General features: G+C 38.9%; 1 protein-coding gene across 1 annotated transcript in view; it reads left to right on the top strand.

Annotated features, from left to right (window-relative positions):
- The window catches only part of LOC110472633 (uncharacterized), a 272,197-nt gene that overhangs the window by 139,858 nt on the left and 106,459 nt on the right, over nt 1–25,880 (top strand). The window contains exons 8-10 of the mRNA XM_085571476.1: nt 12,771–12,829; nt 15,815–15,935; nt 18,045–18,284. Of these exons, the coding sequence (XP_085427602.1) occupies nt 12,771–12,829; nt 15,815–15,935; nt 18,045–18,284 (420 nt within the window). The remainder of the gene's footprint in view (nt 1–12,770; nt 12,830–15,814; nt 15,936–18,044; nt 18,285–25,880) is intronic.

The following is a 25,880-nucleotide window of genomic DNA, read 5'->3' as shown; positions in this document are numbered from 1 at the left end:
TTTCCAGAAGGTTATAATGTGTTGAGAATTTGCACTTTAACTATATTTGGGCTATTCAGATATCCCCAAAGATTCGTGAGGCTCTGTGACACCTGAAGGAACATAATAGGTGTGTCAAAACTTTGTTTACCCTCCCTCTAAACATGGTCACATGGCTGATCATCTTAATTGGAATATTTTTGGAGGTGTTCAGTGTATTTTGTTTCCTAGACGGAAACAATCTATCTGGTCACCCCAAAACTACATTATGCTTTTAAACTGACAACTACATAAGTGAATTTACATTTAATACAATACAATAGTGCTTTTCTTTCTTATATTAGTCCAAAAGAAAGGAAATCCTCATTTAGTGTGATTGGTTGAGCTGGTCTACCATGATTTTTCAGAGAGGCACTCATTCTTTACTTGGCAACAAAGAGGTCTTGAGTGCCCATGTTTTCTGTCCATTTCTCTCACACATCTCTAACTTCAAGATTTCATGTCCTGCTAAGGAATTTAGTCCCAGTGACATGGTATTAGCTGTCACATATGCATTCTGCAATGCACAGAGTAAGAAGAGGATCCCTGTAAAATCTGTATTGTCTTCTGGATCACTGATCTATACATCCATCCCTTCCTTAAAAGACTACAGAAATGGTGTATTCAGTCTCTTTTGAGCAGAATATAGAAGAGCTGACATTGGAAGTAGATGCTGCAAATACCATGTCATTGTATTGGGTTTTGGTAGTTGTGGGGGTGGCTACAGGAATGGCTTCTGTGAGAAGCTGGCAGAAGCTTCCCCCTATATCTAGCCATTCCCTCATGGCTTCAAGATGGACCAAACACTGGCCAAAGCTAGGCCAATTAGAAATGGTGGTAACACTGCTGTGATAATGTATTTAAATAGATGAAAAAAAAAAAAAAAAAAAGCAGGCAAGGTATTGCACAGTTGTAATTGTGGCCAGAGAAAAGCAGAGTGAGAATATGTGAGAGGAGCAGCCCTGCAGACACCAGGCAAGGTCAGTGGAGAAGGAGGGGGAGGAGGTGGTGGAACAGAGATTCTGCCTGTGGTGCAGACCATGGTGAAGCCGCTGTTCCCCTGCAGCCCATGGAGGACCCTGGGGATACAGAGATCCACCTGCAGCCCATGGAGGAGCTCACAGCAGAGCAGGTGGATCCTGAGAGGAGACTGGGATCCTGTGGGAGGCCCATGAGGCCCATGCTGGTTCACGGTCCTGGTGGGACCTGCAGACCCATGGAGAGGAATCTATGCTGGAGCAGGTTTCCTGGTAGGACTTGTGATCATGTGGGGGACTCACACTAGAGCAGTTTGTCTCTGAAGGACCTCATTGTGTCTAGCAGTTTGTGGAGTACTGTTGCCATGGGATGGACCCATGCTGAGGAAGTTCATGGAGAGCTGAGCTTTAACTGGACCCCAAGCTGAAGCAGGGAAACGACTCCTCTCCCTGAGCAGTGGCAGGAGCAGCCTGTGATGGTCTGACAGTAACCCCCATTCCGTTTCCTGGGCTGGTGTGGGGGGCAGGTAGAGCTAGGAAGAAGAGAGGGCTAGAACAAAGGTGTTTGTAAGGCCTTATTTTCTTTGTCAGTATCCTGTCCTGATTTTGTTAGTAATAAATTCAATTAACATTTCCAATTCTAACCTGTTTTGCCAGATTATTTTTAGTGAGAAATCTCTCCCAGCCCTTATCTCGACCCATGAACCCTTCATTGCATTTTCCATCCCTTGTCCTTCTGCAGGGGGGAGTGACAGAAGGCTTTGGTGGGTACCTGGTATCCAGCCATAGTCAACCCACTACAGTCATATTGGTATACCAAGACTTCTAGCAATAATGTGAGCATGCTAATTCTTGTTTAATTGATCTTCTTTATTCTTTAATGGACATCTTTACTCTTTGATCCATGGATATACCCCTGCAGCATTTCAGCGTTGATGCTTTTCCACAACAACTACAGGTTAATTGTTAGACTGCTGCCATGGTCTTCAGAATCTGTTGCTACTGACTTTGGGATGCTCCAGATTTTGTTGCTTGAATGTATGTTTATTGGTTTGTAAAAGTCTTTAATTTTGTGCACGGCATTTACTTCTTATTCAGTGGAAAAACTCTTCCCCTTCTCTCTGCAGGTTTAGTGAGTAGCAGATGTACTTTAGCCAGCATAATTTATGATTAGTTAATTTAATCTGCCATAATGACATAAAGTGAGCCTGAAACAAGCTTCTATCAATTTTGCTATTAGAGGTAGCATAATATTTTCAAATGTCTACAAAACTGAGTAATTAACCCTTGGGCTGAGTAAAAGAGTCTAACAGACATCTCCCTCACATTCCTTTGTTTTGACAAAATGAAAAATAAACCCACAGGAGCCCAAGGGTTAAAAATACCAGGTGAGATGTTACAGTATGCAAGACTGGTTTTGTAAGTGAGGTCCAGAAACACACTTGAGTTGCTGTTTTTTCTTTTTAGGCTGCCAAATTTCTCTCCAATGGGGCACCTGATTTCTCTGGAGGGTTGCTTGAAGTGTTGGCATGAAAAGGATAGCTATGGATCAACTATCTATCCCTTAGTTCATTGTTTTTCTCTGCTTTGTAGCATTACAAAAAATGGGTGGCTTTTGTTTAAACAGCAGCTCAGTGTGTTAGATGACCATGATTCAAAGCTTTTGAAAGGGCAAATGCATTTCTCAATATAATACTTTTTGGAAAAAGGGTTTATGTTAGATTTTAACTCTGGAACTTTAAGCTGTATTATTTCTTACTTCATGTCCTGTTTTGTAAATGCAAAAACTGAGAGCTGAGGTTGGCAGGAAATGCATAAGGGGAGATCTGATAGATTCTTGCAAAGAAGGCATTAAGCAGATGTCAATGTTCTGTTAACAAATACATTAAAGAATATTAAATTTGGAAAGCAGTGCTGTTTTGTGTGACCTGCCGTGTAGACACAAGGATTTCAAAGGCCCCAGTGACATTTGCTTTCAATAAGGAAAAATAAACTCTGTTGCAAGAAAATCAAAACTTGAGACTGTTGTGGTAGAAACTGAGGAGGTACAACCAAGGCTGGATATTCAGAGCACCACAGAAAACCATTTGTCATGAGATAATGCAGGGGCACATGCTTAGGGGTGGAACTTGATCTTACAGGGCAGAGAAATATGCAAGGAAATACCTGAAATAATGCTGACTTACCATGTTTGCTTAAAGATGGGGTGCTCTCAAAAGCTGACGGACTGCTGAAGATGGAGCAAACAGTGGTGCTTGGAGTGAGATTGCACTTGATGGGCTTTTGGCAACATAATCTTGCTATACACGAATTAAAATTCCATGGGAAAGTACTACCAACCTGAGAATTTTTGCTGTTTCTGAACTGAGACAATAAAAGTGGCTACTCAGTTTTATGTAGGTTCTCTCAGAAAAAAAAAAAAAATATGATGTGACTGAAAGGATCAGTACTGCCCCACAAGCCAAGAATATCTTTCCTGTTTGCTCACCCTCCTCCTGCAACTTAGTTATCATTCTTTACCAGGGTAATTTGTTTACAGCTTCCATCTCTCTCTGCCAGTTTCAGCTGCTACATTTACCCCTCTGTTCAGGGCATAGCATCTCACAGGACTTGGTCATCTTCACTATATAATCAGTTTTGATCCATGACCTCAATGTGAATAACTCAAGAGCCTCTGGATGTAAAGTGCAAGTTTTGCTCTTTGGTACCAGCAGCTGAGTTATAGTAGTAAGAAATGAGCTATTTGTTGCAGGTGGATAGTAATAAAATGCTGTCTTTCATCAAAAGATTTACCTTTTGGTTAAACAGAGGTTAATGCCTCAGGGTATTAGATCTAATACTCTTACAGGGTCATTATCATCACTGCTCTGACTCTTTGCCAAGTCATAGAGATCAATTTATATGATGATGGAGAGCTCAGTTTTCCTTTCATTAGTAGTGGATAGAACATGGGTAAAATTTGGTACCATGTACAATGGTAAATTTATTCTCCAATCATGAATTTAACCAGTGGGATCAGACTTCAGTCTGATAAACATCAGTTAAAACACCAGCACACAGTTGCATGCATGTTCTACCCCATTGTGTAATTCTGTCATAGAGTCATATCACAGAATGGTTTGGGTTGGAAGGGACCTGAAAGGTTGTTTATATCCTGATGGTACCTACAGACCTCCCCTCATCAAAGCTTTAGCCTACTAAGCATTGTATGGTCTGTTCTGAATATAACTCCTGTGGGAATATACTCACTTAAGAGCAATGCAGAGTTGAAGGTGACTTTTCGTCAGCAGAAACTTAAATTTTGACATTTACCAAGACTTTAAATGAGGGTGATGTGTAAATGAGTTGGGGTGGGGATTTTTTCCTTGTTTGTTTTCCTTTTTTTTTTTTTCTTCCTGAGAATTACGGGTCAAGAATACAAAAGCTAAAAATGTTTAATTTTAATTCTGTCTTAAAAGCGGGGGTGACTTCATTTTAGGCAAGCTACCTATATGCTACATACATTATTTGACTATCAAAGCATTTCTACAGTCAGTTAGTATAATAGTTTCCATTTCATTTGCATGATATAGTAGGAATTATGGCTATCTTCTTTAGCACATAATTTTCTTTTGAAATCCATCATTAGGCTGAGCTCATTGAATTCATTATAGGCAGACGTCTCTTGCACTTGTGAAAAAAAATACCACAGAAACCTATTTTTGGGGGCAAAAAACAAAAGGTGAACTTCCCAATGTTTGGGATATTTGGCTTCCATCCCTTGGACTTCTGATTTCCTGTTCAGTGAGAGTCTGTGGCCCTCAGATGTGTGTCAAGTACCCATCGTCTGGGCAGACCCACAGTCTGATGTAAATCCACATATGTAGTTAGGGGACTTCTCCACCCTGTAGGTCAACAATCTGAGATTTCTAAATATCTTTATTCTATTTTATTTTATTTTATTTTAAGGAGCAGGGTGGATTGAAGAGAGAGCATGGAAATAAACATAAATATAAGCAAAATCGTGGAAAAGATGTTCTATATGTTTGTTAACAGAATGTCACTGTGCTGTCACAATACCCCCAGTATAGCTATAGCTGCTCTGCTAAATTATGACAGTTTTTTGATTGCTTAGTCCAGGAATTATACAATATTTATTTAAGTAAATATTTAAATGAAAGCAATTAAAATCTTCCATATTTCCTATGTTTTTCACTAAAAATAAATTAATTTAATTTTTACTCTGTTCTTTCCCACTTTAAGATCAGAAGGGCAATTAAGGAACTGAAGTAATTCTTGATATTCTATTGAGCTGGAACAATGATTCCTACAGCTGCTATAAATGATGATACTGCATTTGCTGCTGCTTAAGGTAATCTGACTGGTCAGCTCTCTGGCTCATTATCCCACTATAAATTCCAGTAAGGAAGTCCATTTCTATGGTTCAATAAACAGAGGCAATTGGAAAGAGTCTTCAAAGAGAGTTAGTGATTGCCAAATCCTGGTGAAGTTTAAGAGACTTCATCAAGTACTGACCACCTGTTAAAAGAAGCAAATCAGATGAGGATTGTAAGGAAAGCATCAGCATTACTGATGAACAGAGGCACAAAACTGCAAAAAATAAGTACAATAAATCCAAATTTTTAGTTGCTCGTGTATTTTCCAAAATGATATTTTCCCCCAGGGTTATTTTATTTCTAATTTTAATACATTTGGAGCCAAACTGTAGTCACAGGTGTAGCTAAGTCTACCTTGGTTAGCTTTTATGACAGCTTTTTTTTAAAGCTTTTTAAATTAATCCTCAGCAGCATTAATATATTACATGGATTTTGAGCTGTAGATAAAGGAATTATTCTATATGGTGGAAAATTTTGCTTCCATAGTCTTACAGTAGAGGTGAATTTGTTGAGTGGAACCTGTGCTGTATGCACATCTGACCTTTACTTTGTAGAACAGATTAATTCAAGTGGAGAAGAGCCAGACATCTGGAGCCTGTGCAGTCCAACCTCCTGATCTTGAGGTATATTGGGTTTTTCATGTGTAACCAGACTTTTTAAGGGCTTTGGAGTGCACATCAGTTTGTTAGTGGGAAATAGAACCAGTAGTCTGTAAGTTGAGAAATGTTAAAATACTGTGAAACAGAGTCCAGTTGCATTACATGCCTGCTTATTTATTTAGTATAAAGCTGAAAAATCACCACTGTTGTTCAGCCTGCTGGCAACCTGTTAGCACAGTTGGTTTCTCTCATTGCTGTGCCAGACCTTTAGAAAAGATGCAGCTTTCAGGACTAGGTGGTTATGATGAGAATATATAGTAAAGTCAATGTGTTCACTCAAAGAAACATCAGCACAATGTGACGTTATTATAGTTACTTATATCAGCATTCAAATCAGAGAAAGAGCTCAGCTGAATATGTGAAACAATTTCCTTTCAGCAGAGACGGAGCAGGATGTGGACTTGCAGGAGGAAGTCTGTTCTTTACAGAGAAAAATCATTAGGCATGGCAACTTATCATTGCCACTGTGGTATTTAAGACAATCATACAGTAAACCATACTTAAAGTGTTTTTTCCATCTCTGTAATTTTCATATACTAATTGTAAGTGAATATCTCTCTTAATTATAAAGTGTTCAAATATGTTTGCACACTAGAAACAGAAGATGATGTGAAAGGGAGTACAAATGGGAATTATTGGATAAAGTTAAAGTCTATACTTCTTGATTACAATTATAATGGAGGCAGATTTATGAGGCAGTGCTTTACTGACAGTCAGAAAAAAGAACAGGGACTCAGAAAGATGAAATAGATTGTAACCTCTGGCCTGAACATGATTTTTTTGGGCAGCTGAAACAAGAAATTTTGTTGCCATGACTCAAGTTTTCCCTATCTGCAAAACAGACCTAAAATCAGATACCTGCTTTGTGGAAGAGTAAGAGGATTAAAGGTTTAAAGTTTCATGAGGGACTTTGAAAAGGCTTTACAAATAATAAAAACATTCTGTGCTGAAATTGACAAGCATTTTTAAATTGAAGAAGAATGGGGGAAAACCACACACACACACACAAAAAAAAAAAAAAATCCAGTGTTTCTGACTGGTATTTCCTTTCAGTTTCCCTTCAGTTGTGTTCCGATTTGCTGTCAGTATCCAAAAAGTAGAGGGAAGTTTTAAAATGCTGAAGTTTATTGTATGGCTTATGAACACTTTTCCATTGTTAATTTAAACTATTCATTTTAGAGCTATAGATTGGCATAGTTCACTTTGGTTTTCACTGGCATCGCTCATGCTGCATGGCTTTATGGTGGAGGGAATGTATTCCCTAATAAAATGTGGTTAGTGTCTTCCATCCTATCTTGGTAGCATATTCTGTTATATCTTACTGTTTAGGATAAAAGTGTCTGAATCTTAGTAAGTGGTTTCCAGGCTAATCTGGAGACATCTGAACTTGTGGAACTTTGATGGGCTTAGATGTTTCTGCCTAAAGTCTCTTAAACAGTGGCAAAAGACATTTCAGCATTACATATTTTCGGTGCTTGGCCATGATGGTCAGGTGTTCTCATAAATGGCCTTCCATTCTCTTACAACACTCTCTAGATTTTGATGAGGATACCGAAGGTTTATGACCTTGAAGCTTCATCTTCTCAACTGTGAAGTAGGAAGCATCTGAAGGAGCACCTGGTGGTTCTGAAGAAAGTACAGATTATCTCTCTGTGAACAGCAAGACAGAAATGAGAAGAATGAGTTCTCTGTTTTGAGACTGGAGAGGCAAAATTTTTGTGTTGTAGAAGTTGGGAAGTTGGGTAGCTCTGCAGCAGTCATTTCTCCAGAGTTTTCTCAATGCATATTAAGCAAAGTGATTCAAGTTCTTTTAATTTGTCAGTCTTATCATCTTGGATCAAAATCCTGAATGAGAACATCTCTGAGTTTTGAGGAAATTCAGGTCCTTGTTTATCCCACCTACTTTACAGCTGAATCTAGTTTCCATATCTGTTCAAAATTAGTGTCTTTGATATATATTCCTTTAAAAGCATTCGCCTTGATAGCAGAATACTACTTTCCTCTGTTGACTGGTAGCTCAGTCCTCACTGCTATGTTAGAAATGATGCAGTGCTTTACAGATTTATCAAAATGCTCAGCCTATAATGTTGTCACTAAATGTATCTGTATCACTCAGTGTAATAAGACTGTAGCACGACTAAAGCAAATCTCACTTTGTGTTCTGCAGTATCAGTTTTAAAACAGAGTTTGAGTTTTGTTACAAAACACTCAATTGTCTAAGTTTTTAATTTGATTCTTGTGAACAGTAAATTAATTTTCTCTTTGAAAGGAAAGTCAGGGAGGATTTGCTTTGTTGCTTTTTCTCTTTCTCTTTGAAAAACATCTAAGTTTGTGGTGCATTTTTTGGCAGAGTGCACCATCAATAATACTACCATGTGTCCAGGGTTTGTCACAACTTAACTTTCTGGTTTGTGGCCATCTCCTTATCAAGGTCACACAAATTCCTGCAGGTAGTGCAATTTGCAGAGCAGTTCTTATCCAGCCCCTTTAGATGTTGCTTCCAATGAAGAGCACTCATTTAAACTCTCTATGCCTCCCTTCCCTGTGATCTCTCTCTACAGTTAACATGGAGCAGATAAGCCTCTCAGAATTTCAGTTTGCCTGAAAAGAATGTTAACTTTTCTTGCAATATTTTTTTTGTTCATCTCAAATGTTTATTCAGCTTTTAACTTGTTTTGTGGTATACAGTGCATTAGGTATTGAAATCACTGGGAATTAATTTCCACACAGCAGCCAGACTGTGAAGGAGGAGAACTAGGTGGCACCAATGGGACTAGAGATCTGGGTTTTCTTTCTAGTCCTGCTGACATTTTGCTTGGTCAGCTCTCCCTTCTCCCATCCATAAAAATAGAGTGGGTAGGATTTCCGCCACTGAAATATATTTTAGGATGCAGAGATGGAAATTCTATGTAAAATATTTTAATTTGATTTCTGTTTGAACCTAGAAAAAGACAGCACTACATGCACTGTGGTGTACCAGCATGATATTTCAAGGGGTGTAATGAAGGGGAAGCACCAACTCTGCATGTAGGATCACTGTGGGCTGTGGGATGCTGCTGGAGACCCCACAGGCTGTGCCTCTGCTGCACCCTGACCTGGTGAGGAAGACATGCAGGAAGGTGGACCTCTACAGCACTCCTTGTATGGAGTAGGATTTTCACCAAGGCCAGTTGTCCACTGGCTGTTTTAAATTGCAATGCGGAGAGCTCCTCAGCAGAAGGCTGTAATAGACTAGGACTGACCGAAAAAGAGGGTGTGTGTGTAAACGTTTTCCCTAAATGCTCATTTTTTGCTGAACAATAGAAGCCAAATTGATTTTGCTTCAAAGCTTTGCTGAATTTTGTAGGCTTGCTTTCAAGAGGAAAGGATGTGTTTGAGTGGGGTTTTGTTTAATTTTGCTAATTTTTTGAAAAGTACTGTACAACCAGATCCTGCCATTTGTGAAGTAGTTTGACACTGAAAATATCCAGTCAGCACTGATTAGTAGTGCTGAGTCAGGTTCTTGTGCACCATTGTGTGTGTCTAGGCTGACCCCAGACTGAAAGACCTTTTCAAGCCCTGGTCTTGACAACATACTCTGAAATCAGTAGATAGGCCATTTGTGTAATTAGACCTTAAGATAGCTGATGAAGAAACCAGGAGAGATGTGTGAAGGAGCTCACAGCTACAGCAGAGCCTGGTGTCAGGATGGGGAGTAGGACAAAGTGGTGCTGTGATTGAGCCCTTCTGCCTTCAAACAACTCCCCACTTTTCCCAGTACCTCCCGGACCAGCAGTTTGCAGATTTTAGCCACTTATTTTCTGAAGGGGTCCTCAATGTCTATAGAGACTTGAAGCTAAACCACATTTCATGCCTTCTCCTTGGGAACGCCCATTGTCAACAATGGGTCGTTGTCACAGTCTAGACAATGCTGGTGTCATGATGAGAAGCAAGTGCCTTGCTGTGTGTGCCATGGTACATGCCATTGAGAAAAGGCACTTGGTTTATTCCAGTAAAGCTCTAGTTCAAGGGATATTGCAGAAATGTCTATTCCACATTAAAAAAAAAAAAAAAAAAGAATGTATGTGGGCTGCTCTGTTTTTGAAAACTTAGACATTTTTTTCCTCTATGAAATTGCTTCCTGGTGATGGAAATGTCTGGGATTTTTTTTTTTTTCTACTGCATCTACTTTCCTTTAGCTTGCACACCCCTGAGGTAATTAGTGTAGGTTAAAATTTACATAACTGACTTAGGGGTTTTGCAAATAGGAAAGATGGAAATTTATTCAAGGTGGTGAATAATTCATTTTAAAGCAAGTTTCCTGTTTTTTTAATCATGTAGAAGATGTATTACAGACTCATAGAGGTTTTCTGAATAGGACCTTGAGCACTGAATTTTTGATATTTTTTTTCTTAGTATAGGTAAAGAAATATTAACCATGACTCATTGCACTTTTCCTGTTCAATAAGATTTGAATAAACTTAACAAATTTATTAGGTAGATGATAGAGCTTTTTAAAAATTATCATGACACACTGTGACAAATATTTTACTAGGGTCCAGAAGAAATAGTTTTAAATCTTATTCCCATTGCCACTTTAGAAGCAGAGATGGAAAACAGTGCAGTTCATACAGAGAAGCCTGATTCATATTTTCTTTTGAATATTCGTTGTTTAATTAAGAATAGGAAGATAAACAAGAGGATTGGACAGCTGTCTGGTAATAAAATAAATTTTTTTTAAAGAAAACTTTAGTACTGGCTCAGTGTAAATCTGGAGTGGTAATGTCTGAATGTTGTTACAATGTTATGGCTACTTGATATTTTACATTTAGTGAGTTTACTATTTCATCTTATTTCTTAATCTAAATACTCACTTCAGAAATAGCTTTCACAGACATCACCAAGAGCTATGTCCAGGAGAAAAAATGTGAACCAAACACTACTCCAACTTTCTGAACTTTAGCTTTAACTGCCTCTGCCCAAAACTTGAAACCTCTTGCCATGTTCTCTGCTGACTGCAGCCTGCTGGACTGTGGGAAGTGTCACAAGGTGGCTCTGACAGACCAGAGACTAACCAGACAGCTACCAGCTCTTCTGGAGCAGAACTCCAGAGCAGAGCCAGCTCCCAGCCCTTCCTGGGGAAGTGGTAGGTGGTACTTTAGCAGCCTGGTGAAAGAAAATCAGTGCCAGTAGGGATGGGAGAGAAATGGGTCCTGCGCTAGAGAGTCCTAGTAAATTTTAACCAAAAGCTGTCCAGGAGCAGGAGGGCATGGTTCTCACCAGTGGAGGGGCAGTGTTGAAGGAAGCATTGCCCATGACACAACTGCAATATGGAAAACTGGAAGGTCTCATTTTGAGCTAGTTTTGCCATGCCACCTTTGTAATTGTTTGTATGTGATGACCTGGAGGATTTATTGCATCCATCTGAGGATAACTGTTGGGACTGCCAACAAATCCCACTGTTCTTTAAGGCAACCTTGTTGTCTCTGCTTTAATTTTACAGGGTTAAAAAAGTTACATTAAAAGCTACATGCACAGGCTTTTGTTGGTTTTGTCTGCTTTTACACTCTGACAATTTTGATTTTGGAAATAAGTAGGATGCTTTGCCTTAGTCTTCAACAGACATTGCCATGCTTCCTTGAAAACAGCCAGAAATTTGTCAAAAAATTAAAAGATTTGGAAGAAATGAGAGACTTTAACAGCCAGATATGGAGCCCCAATGGGGAGTTTTTTTCCACTGATTGTTGCATTGTCTCCCTACCAAAATGACTTTTTGCCTTTGAGGCCGGCCTGATGAGAGTAGAAGTGGAACACAGTTTCCCAATGTTTGGATGACAGTCTAGGGTACACAGTAGGATGCTTTCAAATTCTGTATTGGTAGTGTTGTATTCACATTTTATGTTGGTCTCAAGGACACCCAGCAGAAGATCCAGACATGAGAAATGCCCTTGAATGTTCAGCAAGATCTCTGAACAGTGCAGGTCATGGGGAAGAATTTTGTTTTCATGAGTGTACAGCCCTCAGCAGTTATTATGAGTTTTTGCACAGAGAACACAGCCTAATACATGCTGATGCTAGCTTCTAGATGGAAAGACTTTTCCAGCTTGCTGTGCAAGAGAAAAATAACTTCAAGCCCTCCAGCTTCATGCTGGAGAGCTGCAGAACTGCTGGGGGAGAGGACTGCTCATGTGAGTTAGCCTCCCACGCACCATAACCTTCAAAAATGCCAGTCCTTCTCACCAAAAGATTTAAAAACTTTTGTGGTGAGACAAGAAAGACATCAAGATTTGGAGCAGATTTAAAGCAAGGCTTTAAGATGTGAGTTCTCTGGTCAGCCTAACTGCATTGTGTACTGTTTTGTTGTGTGTGTGTGTGCAAACACACTTGAATGTACCTATGCTTATATATGTCTGTCTGACTAGGTCTTGTAATAATGACTGTAGGACACTTCTGTATAAAAATATACGTTGTACCAAAAAGCTTTTAAAACAAGATGAGAGCTCAGTTTCTCTTGGAAGTAGTGCAGTAAACATGGGAAAACACACAGACACACAGGAAAAAAAAGTAATGGAAAAAAAACATAATAAAGTAATGGTGGCTAAAGTTCCTTATTGCTTGTGAAAAGCTTCAACCAGAAGACATAAGGCAAACCTCTGGAAAATTGCATGTTTATAGCTTTTATTTCCATGGTATTTCTGTACACTTGGAAATAAATTCTGATTTTTCTTTTTCTTCTTGGCATGTGGGACTCAATGCATAAGGGAGCTTCTCACCACAAGAAGCAAAAGTGGAGAGCCAGGATTCATGAACTCTTTCAAAGGTACGTCAGATAAGGGCTATTTTGTAATTCTATCTAGTGTACTTTCCTTCTAAAGGTCTTTCAGTTCTTTACAGATATTAATGGAGGGAACTTCTCTCAGAAAAAGGACCTCAGGACTAGAGACATTAAGCCTGTGCATTTGAAAGAGGTCTCTGTTTTGGATTACCTCTGTTTTCAGATACCCAGCTTGGGTTGTAGTTTTTAAGGGCTACACACAGTGCACTTCAAAAGGTGACCAAATGGCTTCTCCCAGCATTCTTCATCCTTGCCTCTGAATTAGTCTTAGAGAGTGAAGGAGGTAGGAATTGGAGCAAAGTTTTTATGATCAATGACATTCAGATAAATACATGCATTGGATTACCTGTAAAGAAATGAACAGATGAAATAAATAACCCTCATGAACAGAGCAAAGGAAGCCATGTTCAGCTGTGACAGCTGATGAGCATGCTGCTGAGCACAAAAGAGGCCTAACTTCACCAAATAAATTATTGTCTTCAATCTAATACCCGGAGAAAGGACAAAAATGGTGCAACTAGGAAAGAGATCAAATGTGGTTATTTAAATGTTTGATGTTCAGTAATGAAAACTGTTTACCTTAATAATTGTGTATTAGCAGCTAATAAAGGCAATAGATACAGTAGTTTAAAAGTAATAAAATCAACAACAAAGTGTATTTAATTTTAAATTGAATTGCAAGCAAATGGGCGTCCTAATGAACCCCTGTGTCAATGCAACTCTAACCAAATTAAGTGAAATAATTTCTATCATGAGAAGCTAAGTAAATACAAAGTTCCAAACAACTTCTCTCCTTGAGAATGCTTTAACTTCTCAGATGTTTCAGATCTATGAATTAGTTAGAGCCATTCAAGAATTGTTTTTTGATATACTTCTGTTTAGGACAGCTGGACCCAAGTTGATGTGATTAAAGCTCAGGGATAAAACTTCAAAGGTGTTTGACCCTGTGCTTCACATATTCACTTCTTAGCATTTGAATCTTGTCCTTATTTCTCATCAGTTCTGGCTTGGGCAATATTTCTATGTGCTTCATTGCCACTAGCATCCACACAGACCTTCCAACTGATTCAGTTATTGCTTAGGAATTTATGTGATACAATTCTGCTGTAGACGAATCTGGAAAACCATTTAACTATGAAGCAGTGGTAATTCTACTTATGTAAATATGTACATATTCCAAAGAAAAAAATAGGCAAGGTCTGAATAGAAACTGATTTGTAGCGATGTCCTATGATCTTGGGGGCAGGAGCATCTGTTTCAGAAGAGGAGAATTTGAGCCCATATGTTACATAAGTAGTATGAATGCATGAGTCTGGGATGTTTAGCATGACCCTAATTTTCTTAATGAAGAACCATGTTACCTGTTAATCTTTACAAATGTGGAGACATCTCATATAATCACCTATCCTGCAAAGGAGGAAAGTGGGAATGATGGCATTGGTCAGAAAATACTGAAGGAATGCTTCAGAAGTGCAGTCCAGAGAAATGTGGTTGGTTTTGAGTCTTGATTCTTCTTTTTTTTTTTGACTGAACACCAAGTGATAGTATTTTTTTTTCTTTTTTTGGTGGCTGAAGATTTAACAGGGTGTGTTGCTTGGGAGCCTAAGACAGCCTATTCTCTGATGCCTGTGTTGTAGGCATCCCACATTGCCAGTGCACATGATGCAGTGTTTTTTCCTTGGCTCTATGTGGCTCCTATTAGGAAGCTGCAGAGAATTCCCTTGACCTCCAGCATGGCTCAGAACCAGCCCAGAGCCATGAACAACCTGCTCAGCCTTCACCTTCTGAGAGCCACCATGTCTTTGTCTGTGCCTGCCCTGGCTCCACCTGCAAGTGTGGCTGGAATATCACCAGCACTGGTGTGACTGACTGACTCTCCCTGGCCTCCTAAAGCACTTTGTGGAGGCAAGAGCTAATGTGTTTCGAAGCCAGTAGAGCATCTACAGATGTTTTTACTTTGGGTCAATAACATTTAGATGCTGATGACACTTAGGAACAGAGGAATTACTCATGGTTCTGTGTCTGTTGAAAGTTGGGTTGGGATTGCCAAAGCATGCAGCTTTATAGTGCTCATTGTAAATGACTTAGTTTTGCATTTGCTCCTGCTGTGTTCTAGGAACGAGGTTTTCTCCATAGGGTACTGTGCCTTTTGTGTATCCTGTGCACTAAGGGCAGCACTGGTTTATCCCGTGTTGGGCTATTCTTGCACAATTTACTGATATTCTGTGATGCCATAGTGACCTTTCTTCAGAAACAAAAACCTAACAAATTTGAGTTTATATAAATTACCCCCCAAATCACTTTAAAGATGAAAGAACTGAACATGTGAATAACAAGGAAGGTTCTGTGGTTTACATACACCTGAAAGTTTGTGTATGTGCATGTATATAATTTGTATATATAGCTCTTGTCCTGTATATATTCTGAAGATTTATAAATTATGTAAGATATAAAATTACAATACTTTTTTGGAAAAAAAAAGCCAACAAAAAACATAATTCATTTTTTAAAACAGAATTCATTTTTTAATGGTTTAGAGCAACCTAAGCTCCAAAGAATCAGTGTTTTCAAAAAACCTTTCCAAGTTTATTGAAGCTGTCAGTCAGTTCTCAAAGTGGTGACAGAAGCAATGGCTTCCTACTGAAATATTCTTGACCTGGATCCTAAGTCCCAATGCTGGACAGAGCCGATTACAGACAGGCAGTGAAATCTGGGGTTCCTTATGTTGACCTGTGACACCAACTTACAAATACTGGTCTTGTTTTTTTTTTTTTAATTATTATTATTTTAAATGCTGCTTTTTGAAGTCTAGCTATTTCTCTGCTTTAGCACACTCTTGTTTCTCCTGGGTGCATCTTATGGTATGTGCAAGGAAAACATCGCACTGTTGTATTTCCAACAGCAAGTGCTTTCTGTCTATTCATTGTAGTTAATTTTTTTCCATTCTTCTTCCCATTTTAACCTCTGCAGAGTGGGAAGTCAGCTACTGAAAAAAGAGCAGAGTGGAATTGAAGAAAAAGTGGCAGCCAGTGTTGGTAACCTTAGAGATGTGAATACTGGATTAAATGGAGCAGCAGGACCTTGTGGGAAGGTGAGATTCTATATGAGTGCTCTTTTCCCTGATACAAACTGCTAAATCACTGGATCAATTGCATTCCATTATTATATTTTGGTTTTGCTTTTCTATTTTCATAGTTTAAGAGGATAGAATTTAGCAGGTTTCAAAATATGCTTTCCAGCAAAAGTAACCATATGCTTTAAAAGAATGTCTAAAGCTATTAATGATGAATCATTTGGGCATGGCAAGAGTTCTTCAAAACAGTTTGTCAGCGCTGGCCAAGCAAAGTCTTTCAGCAGGAGATGAGACAGCTATGCCACCATGCAAATGAGACAGGCTTGAAATATGATGAATCTTCTATCTCCTTTTCCTACTCGACTGACACTCGCTTTGAGGAAGGTTGTAAATGCAAGAGAGATTGTGGTATAATTCCTCAGACTGGCGTTTCTGCCCCCCAGTCACTATTCGATTATCTTCCAAATTGCTGTGTTTCAGAGAGATAAAGATTTTTTATGGCTTGCTGACTTGAAACAACCAGAAGAGCCAGAAAAGAGATGGCTAACCGGCCATGCATAGTAATTCCATTGGTAAATGACAAAATCTTTGTTTGTATGACATTTCCAAAGTTACTACAGAAGATGAATCTAAAATACAAAATGTCACATTTGGCATGCAAAACTATCACAATATATTTCAGTATAAAATTCATAGAGGCGTTTAATTTAGAATGTGTTTAATAACGAAGGCTGCCTGCATCAGTAATCCTGCCTTGAGGTTTAAAAAGATTGTCTTATTTATTCATATAATGTTAATTTTTTTATATATGATTCAGAAACCAAAAATATTAAGGTTAAATCTTCATTGTTAATTAAGATTTTCTAATTAAGCTGAAAATAATTGTCATTCAGATTAGTTGTTAAGTATGGTTTGTGTGGAGAAACAAAAGAAGTTTAACAAATTCAGCTGTTTATTTAACTGCTTAATTTAATTCCAGAAGCTTTCTATCTATATGGAAATATGCTATCTCTTCCAAAATAAATCCAAGACAGGATTAAAGAAGAGATTATTAGCTACTGTAGGCTTAAACTGTGAGACCACTAAACCTAGTAGTCAAGGTAGCCATGTGATTCCTAAATGTGGCATGGGTTCTGATATCCAGCTGCATTAAAAGAAGACCTAGCACTAGTCTTTTCTCAAAATAATGCAAGAAATTGATTTATTGGGGAAAAGAGAAACAACTATGCTGATTTTAAGCACTATATAATTAGTTATGGCAGAAAGAGTTTTATCCATTCAAATCGACACTGGAGCCAAACTGGGAGTCCCTGTTGTGTGCCTGACCCTGCAGATTGCATTTGGACAGCACCAAAATATCTTCTGATACAGTGGGACAGACCTTATGCCATTATTCAAGCAAAGCTGGGTAAAGATCATGCCATTGTACCTCTATACTGGGAAGCTCAGCATAGAAGGAAAGCACCAGAAAAGCATTTACTTACTAAATATTCTGAAACTCAGACAACATCTTGTCAACGGCAAGCGGCAGATGTTTTCTTTTTGTCTGGACTTGGAATAAAGGTGCCTGTAGGGAGTTTTTATTAAACTCTACACGTGTTGCACTTTGATTACTATTTTTAAGAGAATCTGATTATGATAATCAGAAGGTGAAAGGATAGTCTGAATGTTACACAGCACTAATAGCTTTGGCAAGGCTAATAATTAGTATAAAAACATGGCCTGCCCTGTCTTTCACTCTGTGCCTGCAGCTTGCTCATCACATCATATATTGTGCCGATCTTGAAAAGCATGCTGTATTTTTGAAGGTATTGTTTTCCAGTTAATTCTGCCTCATTATTGTAGGGTAGTGTCTTCTGGTGTCATACGTCACCAGCTCCACCTTCCCCCCAAGGATGCTGAACATTTTATTAGTAGTATTTGTATTGTTTTTTCTTTTATCTGCCATCTCTATGACTTTTGACCTCCCTAATTGCAGATCCTTGGTAAGCAGTAGGTAATTGCAGGCTGAACAAGAAGCGTGTTGTCTGCTTTTCAGTAGTTATTTTCTGGAAGAAATTTGTCCTTGCTAATTGTGTGGTTGAAGTGAGCCCAGCCCAGATCAGTAACTCTGAACCTTCTCCCTAGGTTGACTGCTCCAAGATGCCACAGCCACTAGAAATTCACATCAGATGCCTGAGGGGAGTCAAAGATAAGGTCCCTAAAGGCCTCTACACTCTCAAAGTTTCTGTTCTCAGTTGCTTAGGTGGTGCTGTGGTGGAGTGGTCTGAACTGGAGGAGCAGCCTCAGGCCAGGACAACACGGCCTGTTAGTCACGGTGGAAACTTCTACAACACTGAAATCTACTTTGGACAAAGTATCCAGACAGTAAGCAACACTTCATAAATATTCTGTCTATGCTTTGAAAGTTAAAACACATCCACCTTTCTCCTTTAGGCTTATATATTTAATGCATTCCATCATGTTAATAATTTATTTAATAATTTAAGGTGCAATTTAGGAAGGTACAATATTTTCCCCCCTAGGTTAACCCTCATCACTCACTTTAAAGGTGCCAAACATATCCTACATCATATAGTGTTGTCAGCTAATTTTAAATTTTACTTTTATTCTCTCTTATCTATGCAGCTTGTCAGCTATGTAATTTGATTTCTGTAAAGTAGCTTTAGAATAATAAATGAATGAGTGGGTGTATATAAACACATGAATGCCCAAATCCTTCTGTGAGTTTTTAGCTCCATTGACCCCCACTTGCCAAAAAAGCAGCATTTGGATTATTTTGGAAGAAGCCCAAACACTTGAGGCTCTGTTCTGTCTTTTGCAACTGAGGCACACATATTTTCCTGCCTAAGCATGCTGTGCATGGCAGGATTGTTGTGTGCCAGTTGCTCACTGTTGGAGCTAATGCCTGATGCTGGTTGGAACATTGGTCTCAGACAAACTTTCTGGCACTTGAAATCTTCTTTACAGTTTAAAAAACAATCTTCATCTCTCTCAGAGTGATTTTTTTTTTTTTTGTGCATGTTATGAGGCATTGGTATAACGAGGAGTCTTTTCTGTTTTCAGTAGTTTATTTTATGGTATGACCTGAATGGTAGATTTCCTCCTCCACATATTCTGTTGTGTACATACAGGAAAGACAGACAGCTCCTATCCCAAAGAGCTTTCAGATAAAGCAACTTTTATGTGTGGCACTGATGCCTTCAGTTACTTGCAGATAGGTAATTTCAGATGTTGGGTTTGTTATACATAAAGTGCTGCTAAGTCACATTTTCTGCTTTTTAATTCTTTTTCACCTGTAATGGATAATGAGCAGTGTCTGTAGATACAGCTATTGGTGCAAAAGGAAATGCATATATAGAGAGGGAAACTGCGAATGGGATTTTCACATGATGTTAAAACAAATCCACACATCTGTCAGAGAAATCACTGATTACTGTGATGCCCTCCTAAGCAGGATGCACACATCTGGGTTGTTTGCCTTGAAGTATTGTCTTGAAAGAAGAAGACTTGGCACTAGGACTGAATGATTCTAGCATGTCCTGCTTCTTACTTTCAGCATCCCATTTCTTCTAGGTCTTTGCAGGTGTTGCACTTTCAGGTTTGCTTCAAAATGCTCTTGGAACTTCACAGGGTACATTTAATTAGCATCTTCACCAAACTTCATTTTTAGACTAGTGAACTGGGTGCAGGAATTGGGCAAGTTCCCTTAAAATACAGGAACAGGAGTTGGATTCAATGACCTATTGACTTCATTACTGAGTGATGTACAGCAAAAGCCACAGTTTTAGAGAACCCTCTCCAACAGCTCATTTTGGAGACACAGGGTTTGTTGTACCGTAGATGACTCTGCCTTTCTGATCTTCCACCTTGGTAGTGGTTCACAACCTTAAAGTATGTTTGAAAAGAAACCTTTAGTGTGTGTGCTGAGATATGAGGCAAATTTTGGGCTTCAAATGGTTAGCATCTACCACAAGACTTAGGGTAAGTAGTGAGGTCTGAGTGGTGAACTGGATGTGAGCATCTGGGTTTGAACAGAAACTTACATTCAGCACTGCTGCCCTGGGATATATTATGGTGTGAGAAATAGAAGTGCTCATATATGAAGAATATGCTTTTGTTTCCACTGGCCAGAATAATAATAGGAGTTCAGTGTAAAGATGGTGAAAATGAAGACATGCATGCTTGATATTGAAGGAAAGCCTAATTTTAACTAATATATTAGAGAAATTGTTCCAGAACACTACATCCTTCCAAAAATAATAACCCTGTCATGTCGGCAAAGTTGGTGTCAGCGTGGGTTACCTGCTGCGTACAGAAAGTGCTGGTCATGTAAGTTAGATCTGCCTCAGGGCTAGTCTGACTTGCACACCCGACCTTTCAAAAATGTTTTTTGTTCATTAATCAATGTTCTTTGCTCCAGCTTGCCAGCTTCCCCTCTTTCCGCTCCTTCATTGTCCTCCTTTTTAGTTTGTCAACCTACCTCCCCCAGTAACCCCTGACTACATACTAGACAGAGGCTCCTAATAGCTCCAGTTGAATTTTATTTATCCTTCAGTAAGGCCAGACAGTCACACAAGTAATTTATTTTTCTTAAATTATGCTGAAAGAAACATATATGAATGCTTTGGATTGTGGTAAAACACGATTGCTGTTTCAAATGACTTTTTACAATTTTACAAATAGCAACGGACTGCATGATCTGAAGGGGACTTGTTTTAGACTCAGCATTTCAAGGATATTTTTGTTATTTAGTTTATGCAAGTGGGCTGTGGGCTTTAATAGATTAAGTCTGTATGGTTTAGGCAAAGTGAGAGCTATTCTGAAGTTTCACCTACATTATAAAACAAACTCAATGTGAATTTGAGATTAAAAATTTGCAGTATAGGTTAATTGGTGGTGAAGAAGCTTTGTTCCTAAAATTCCAATATATTTTTGCACTGCCAGGTTTTTCTTAGGTCTGGAATGGAAGTTGAGTAAGGAGAGGATAGGAAAGGAGAGGAGATGCTTACTGTGCATAGAGTAAGGCAGTTATGTAGCTAGGTTGTCCTTGGCGGCACATGTACAGATGTCACTGCATCATTTTTACACTAGAACAAGGATTTTACAAGTATTGTTTCCTGTTTGCTGTCTCATGGTGGATAAGATCATACTGTGGATAAGACCTAAGCAGCCACTCAATTTTTTTTTTGATCATGGTGTATTTAAAGCAATGTTTTACTTCACAAGATTATGTCCCAGTGTTAACAAGTCTAGAATACATTCTTCACCTTAATGATGGCTTGAATGAGTTGCAGTATGCAAAAGCTTAATTTCATTCAGAAAAAGAAAGTTCTTGGGTTTTTTTGGGTTTTTTTTTGGTTTTTTTTTCTTCCCTGTCTGGCTTTTCTTAAGTTCAGTAGACATTAAACTAATTATATGAAACATTTACAACAATAAGAACAAATCTTTATTTTTCAGAATCAAATTATTAATTGGCTCCAAAGGAATAAAAATTGGAGTGTGATAAAAATGCTTCTCTTCTTTTAAAAAACTATTTTCAGCTATAATTTCAATTATCAGGACCAAAATATTTTGTTGAAAATTGCCAACTTTGCTTACAGGGTAGGAACCTTTAAGGAATACGTTCCTATTTCAAGTATTTGCAATTTCTGAAACACTTATTTAGGAAAAAATGTTGCCTATTAAGAGGAGTTTTTATTCAGAATGGGAAGTTCAGATAGGAAATTTTCAGCTATTGTGAAGGGCACTATAAGCCAATGACGCCGCCTTCAAGTGACATTTAGAAAACATTCATTACACTGTCCAGTCACCTGGGAAGTCAGTCCAGCACTGCTGAACAGAATCAGGGACAATTGTGTCAGGGCTCAGCTCCCTAAACTGGTTTTTAACTCTGGTCTCACTGCATCCATTTGTCATCAATCCTTATTCTGTGAGAGCTTTCAAAACTGACACTTCAGCAAAAGAGGTGTGAGCTCCACAAGTGTGTAAGCACTGGTGCTACACTTTTCCCCAGCATACCTGGAACTTGGAACAGTACTGAGTCTGTTCATGTGCATGAAAAGATACCATTGCTGACAGAACTGTTCGCAGAACTGAGGATTTTTAAAGAGTATATCAACTGGTTAATATTTATGTATCAGCGTGGCGAGGTACTAGCAATATTATAGCAGTAGCTGGGTACCATTTTGTTTTACTTGAGGGAAATTCAATATGAATAAAACAGCAACTTTTCAAACATGACATTTAATCCACTCATGTAAATCATACCAGGAGATCTATTATTCATTATTAAAAGGGCACCATATTTTTATTATACTGAAAATGAAACACAAATGCTGTGAAAAATTTAGTGCCTTTTCCTGAAGTTTCAGGACACTTATCATGCAGTCATCTAGCAGGGGCTGACACTCATTTTAAAATATAGCTACAAAATTAATAAATTTGAACTCTTGCTTGGAACGAGAGGATGTTCTATTTCACTGAATGAGGGATTTATTATTTATTTAAGCCTTCCTAAATACTTCAGATGGCAAAGTCCTTTGATAATGTTCATATTTGGAGATAGATTTGTAACAAATAAAGTTCATATCTTTGTTGTTATTAGTCATTTCCAGCATTTTCTTCCCTGAAGTGCATTTTGAAAACTACATACATCAGAAACTGATTAACATGACCTTAGGTATTAATTCTTAAAATATGATGAAACAAACAGTTTCAAGGACATTATTTTCTGTATGTCAGCAGCTGTCTAAGGACTATGATGCTTTTAATAATTACAAAACAAGGTATTGGGAAAAGTAGACCACAAACTTCCCTTTTCCCCCTCCTCCTCCTCCCCTTCTGGTTTATTTTATTCTTGAGTGAAAGGCTGGCACAAGTGAAGAACATCTAGCTCTAGGACACTTTATAGGACATAACATAAGAGTTTGATACAATAAAACAAAAAAAAGATAGTGCTTGGCAGTGCCAGAGGACTTTCAAAATGAGAGCCACTTAAATTTTCCCTGGATGCAATTATTTGTAGTTGGGATGAAAATGTGCTACGTGAGCCTTTTGGTAAATTCAAGAACTAAGCTTATACAGACACTTGTATTTATTTGAAGACTGCAGTGCTGATGTTTTTTTCACAGAGAAGAAACTCATACTTTTTACTGCTCTTATTTTGTTTATTGAGTTTGTCTGGGGGTCTGGTCTTTGCCATTTACTAGATATCTCTGTAACAACTCCAAATGAACATTTTCCGAGCATTTCTTACAAAGCTACTACATATTAGAATCTGGTGTGTCTACTTTGTTTAGCACTGTGCACTTTATTTACATATCTAAAAGGTTACTACTTATCCCGAGTTTTGTTTTTTCGGTGATTAATTTGAGTTATTTTTTGCATGTTGTCTGGTCATTGTGCTCCAGTGGAGATTTTTCTTGGAAACACCTGCTGAAATGCAGTGTGTGTGCTGGATCACCTTAAAGCAATGCATGCTGCCCAAAAATGTCAGAAATGTGATCTATCTTACAATGCATCATATCTGACTAGAGGAAAGTATGTAGCCTGCTTTGGTAAATCTAGCAGACATATGTTAAACATCAAAAGTGTCTGGGGACAGCATTTTATTTTGAACCACTCCATGGTTTATTCCCCACTTAATTCGAAATTATATCTGTAAGAGATTTTGACGTGAGCCATAGGATATAATAGTTGTAAAAAAGTCATACATTATCTAGGGCAAACCAGCAGGAAGGCAGAATGCAACCTCTGCCTGTATCCTTAGCTCCAAGTGAATCCCAAACAACAGAGAACACCAAGAACAAAATTATTGCCAGCCCCAACAAAAAAATTCTGTAATTGGAAAAAAAAGAGCATCTCCATGACTCACCAGAGCTGACAGTCTGGAACTGTGAAAAGGGACTTAAACTGTGTTTTGGTCCAGATTTGCAAGTCATGGGAATGTTGGGATTCTTTTGTGGTTTTTTGTGGTGGTTTTTTTTTTTTTTTTGCCTTTACATACTTGGTTTTAAAGAATTTCACGTTTTAAATAATTATCTGTGAGCTCAGAATGAGCAGGGTAGTTGCAAAGCTGTACGACAGAAATAGGAAGAATACTTTATGCAACTAAAGAACAAAAAGCGATCCTGTTTAATCACACAATTTTTAAGCAGAAAACACAAGGAAAAACTATTTTGTACTCAGAGACTTGTCTTTCTCTCTTGTGGAAAGAGAGCAGAGCCTAACCAAGTCCGGGCTATCCATGAAATGCCAAAGGAACAAGAGCTCTGGATTGTCACTGCTTCCCTTGCGGAGTGAGTGTTGCTGCATCCCTGGCTGGACTGAAGCTTATGGCTGAACAGATGGCTACCTGAGGTGTGATGGGGAATCCAGAACAGCATCAGGGAAGAGACATGAGATGGAGCAGCTGCTGGACCACGAAAGAGAGGACAGCTGCCTGCTCCTCCTCTGGAGCCTGGGGCAGGCAGAGCGGCACTGCTGCGTGACTCAGCCCTGCATGCCGAACGAGCCACGTCTTCATGAGACTCCTTGGCTCCAAGTGGTTTCTGGGCAAAGTACGTGTCCTCTTGACACAAAAGAAATAAACTTTGCTGTATTGTGTCTGTAGTCCATGTTATCCTGGAAAGCTCATGCTCTAACCGTGCTGAAATCAGTCTCAGGGATAAATAAGTGAAATGGGAGTGTCAGGAGAATGAACTGGGGTTCCTGCTTCCCTCTCACAAAGACAGCTACTCCCTCGCAAGATGAGGTCAGAATCCACCCAGGCCAGTATATCACCAGAAGCGCTCAGGGAGGCAGGAGCTGGATGTACCATACATTACTACTCCCTGCTGGTCCAAGAGCAGAAAAGAATTAGCAGCAGATGTGCCAGGACAATTAGCAACAGATGCAGAGGCTAAAGCTCACAGAATGCAAACATTATTCCTCTATATTAGGGAAGATAAAAGGCCAGATTCTGGTCCTCTGGTGTAAGGTACTTGTGCATGAGATGCTGCTGGAGCTAACTATGGGCTGAGTTATCACTCCTAGAGAAGAGGCAGGCAATGGGGAGATGTCGCTGCTCTGGTAGCATGGGGGAGGGCAGGTGTTTGCACTGGGGCACTTGTCGTGACTCTGGGGTGATTTGGCACCGTGTGTCAGGAGGAATCCTGCTCTCTGCCACCACTGAAAGCAATGAATAAATTGCCTGCTTACAAATACTGCTGTCCTGTGCTCCTGGCAGGTCATGAGCCTGAGCTTATGTGCTGTGGGCCAACAGCTTCTGGTCCGTAGTCTACTCTTGTCAGGGATGCTAGGTGCCAGGAAAAATGGTGGTACTGCTTGGAGGCCTGAGGAGACCTGCAAGCTGCACAGAGAGGAGTAATTTTACCTGTGCCAGGCTTGAAAGGCCTATTCTCTTAGAGAACAGGGGGAAAAAAGTAATTGTGGGGAAATGAATGATATGTCACTGTATGGTCTTCATCTCTTTTGTGTGTTATTTTGTATTCAGATACTTGTTTGAAGACAGGCAGTGATGGAAAGCTGGGGAAATAAGTTTTAAGCTATTCCAGAACATTCTGGTGATAGATAGGGACTTTTGAAAAAAACCCTAATAAAATGATACTTTATTTTTACTTCAGTCCAGGTTTATATTTCCTCCCCTCTGGCCTTTTATAAATTTCAGAGTTACACAAACACTTCCTAAGAATGTCCTTCTCCCTGCCTGTATGCTGGCCTTGCATATAAACAGGGAGAGCTTGAAATCTGGTTGTGAAAGCTCCCCTTTAACAACAATAACAGCCTGTCAATAACAGCCTCATCTCCAGAACTATTCATTTGACATAGTAAAGTTATTTTTATTTGTTAATGATGGGAGCTGTTTCCCATTTAAAAGATTTTATACCTGTGTTTTACACCACTGACATTCATGAGCTGTTGTTTTCATAATCAGAAATGGGCTGTTTTATGGCATTTTTA

Source organism: Lonchura striata, chromosome 2 (assembly GCF_050655825.1).
Source record: "Lonchura striata isolate lonStrDom1 chromosome 2, ASM5065582v1, whole genome shotgun sequence".
NCBI lineage: Eukaryota > Metazoa > Chordata > Aves > Passeriformes > Estrildidae > Lonchura > Lonchura striata.
This window is presented reverse-complemented; position numbering and strand designations above follow the sequence as displayed.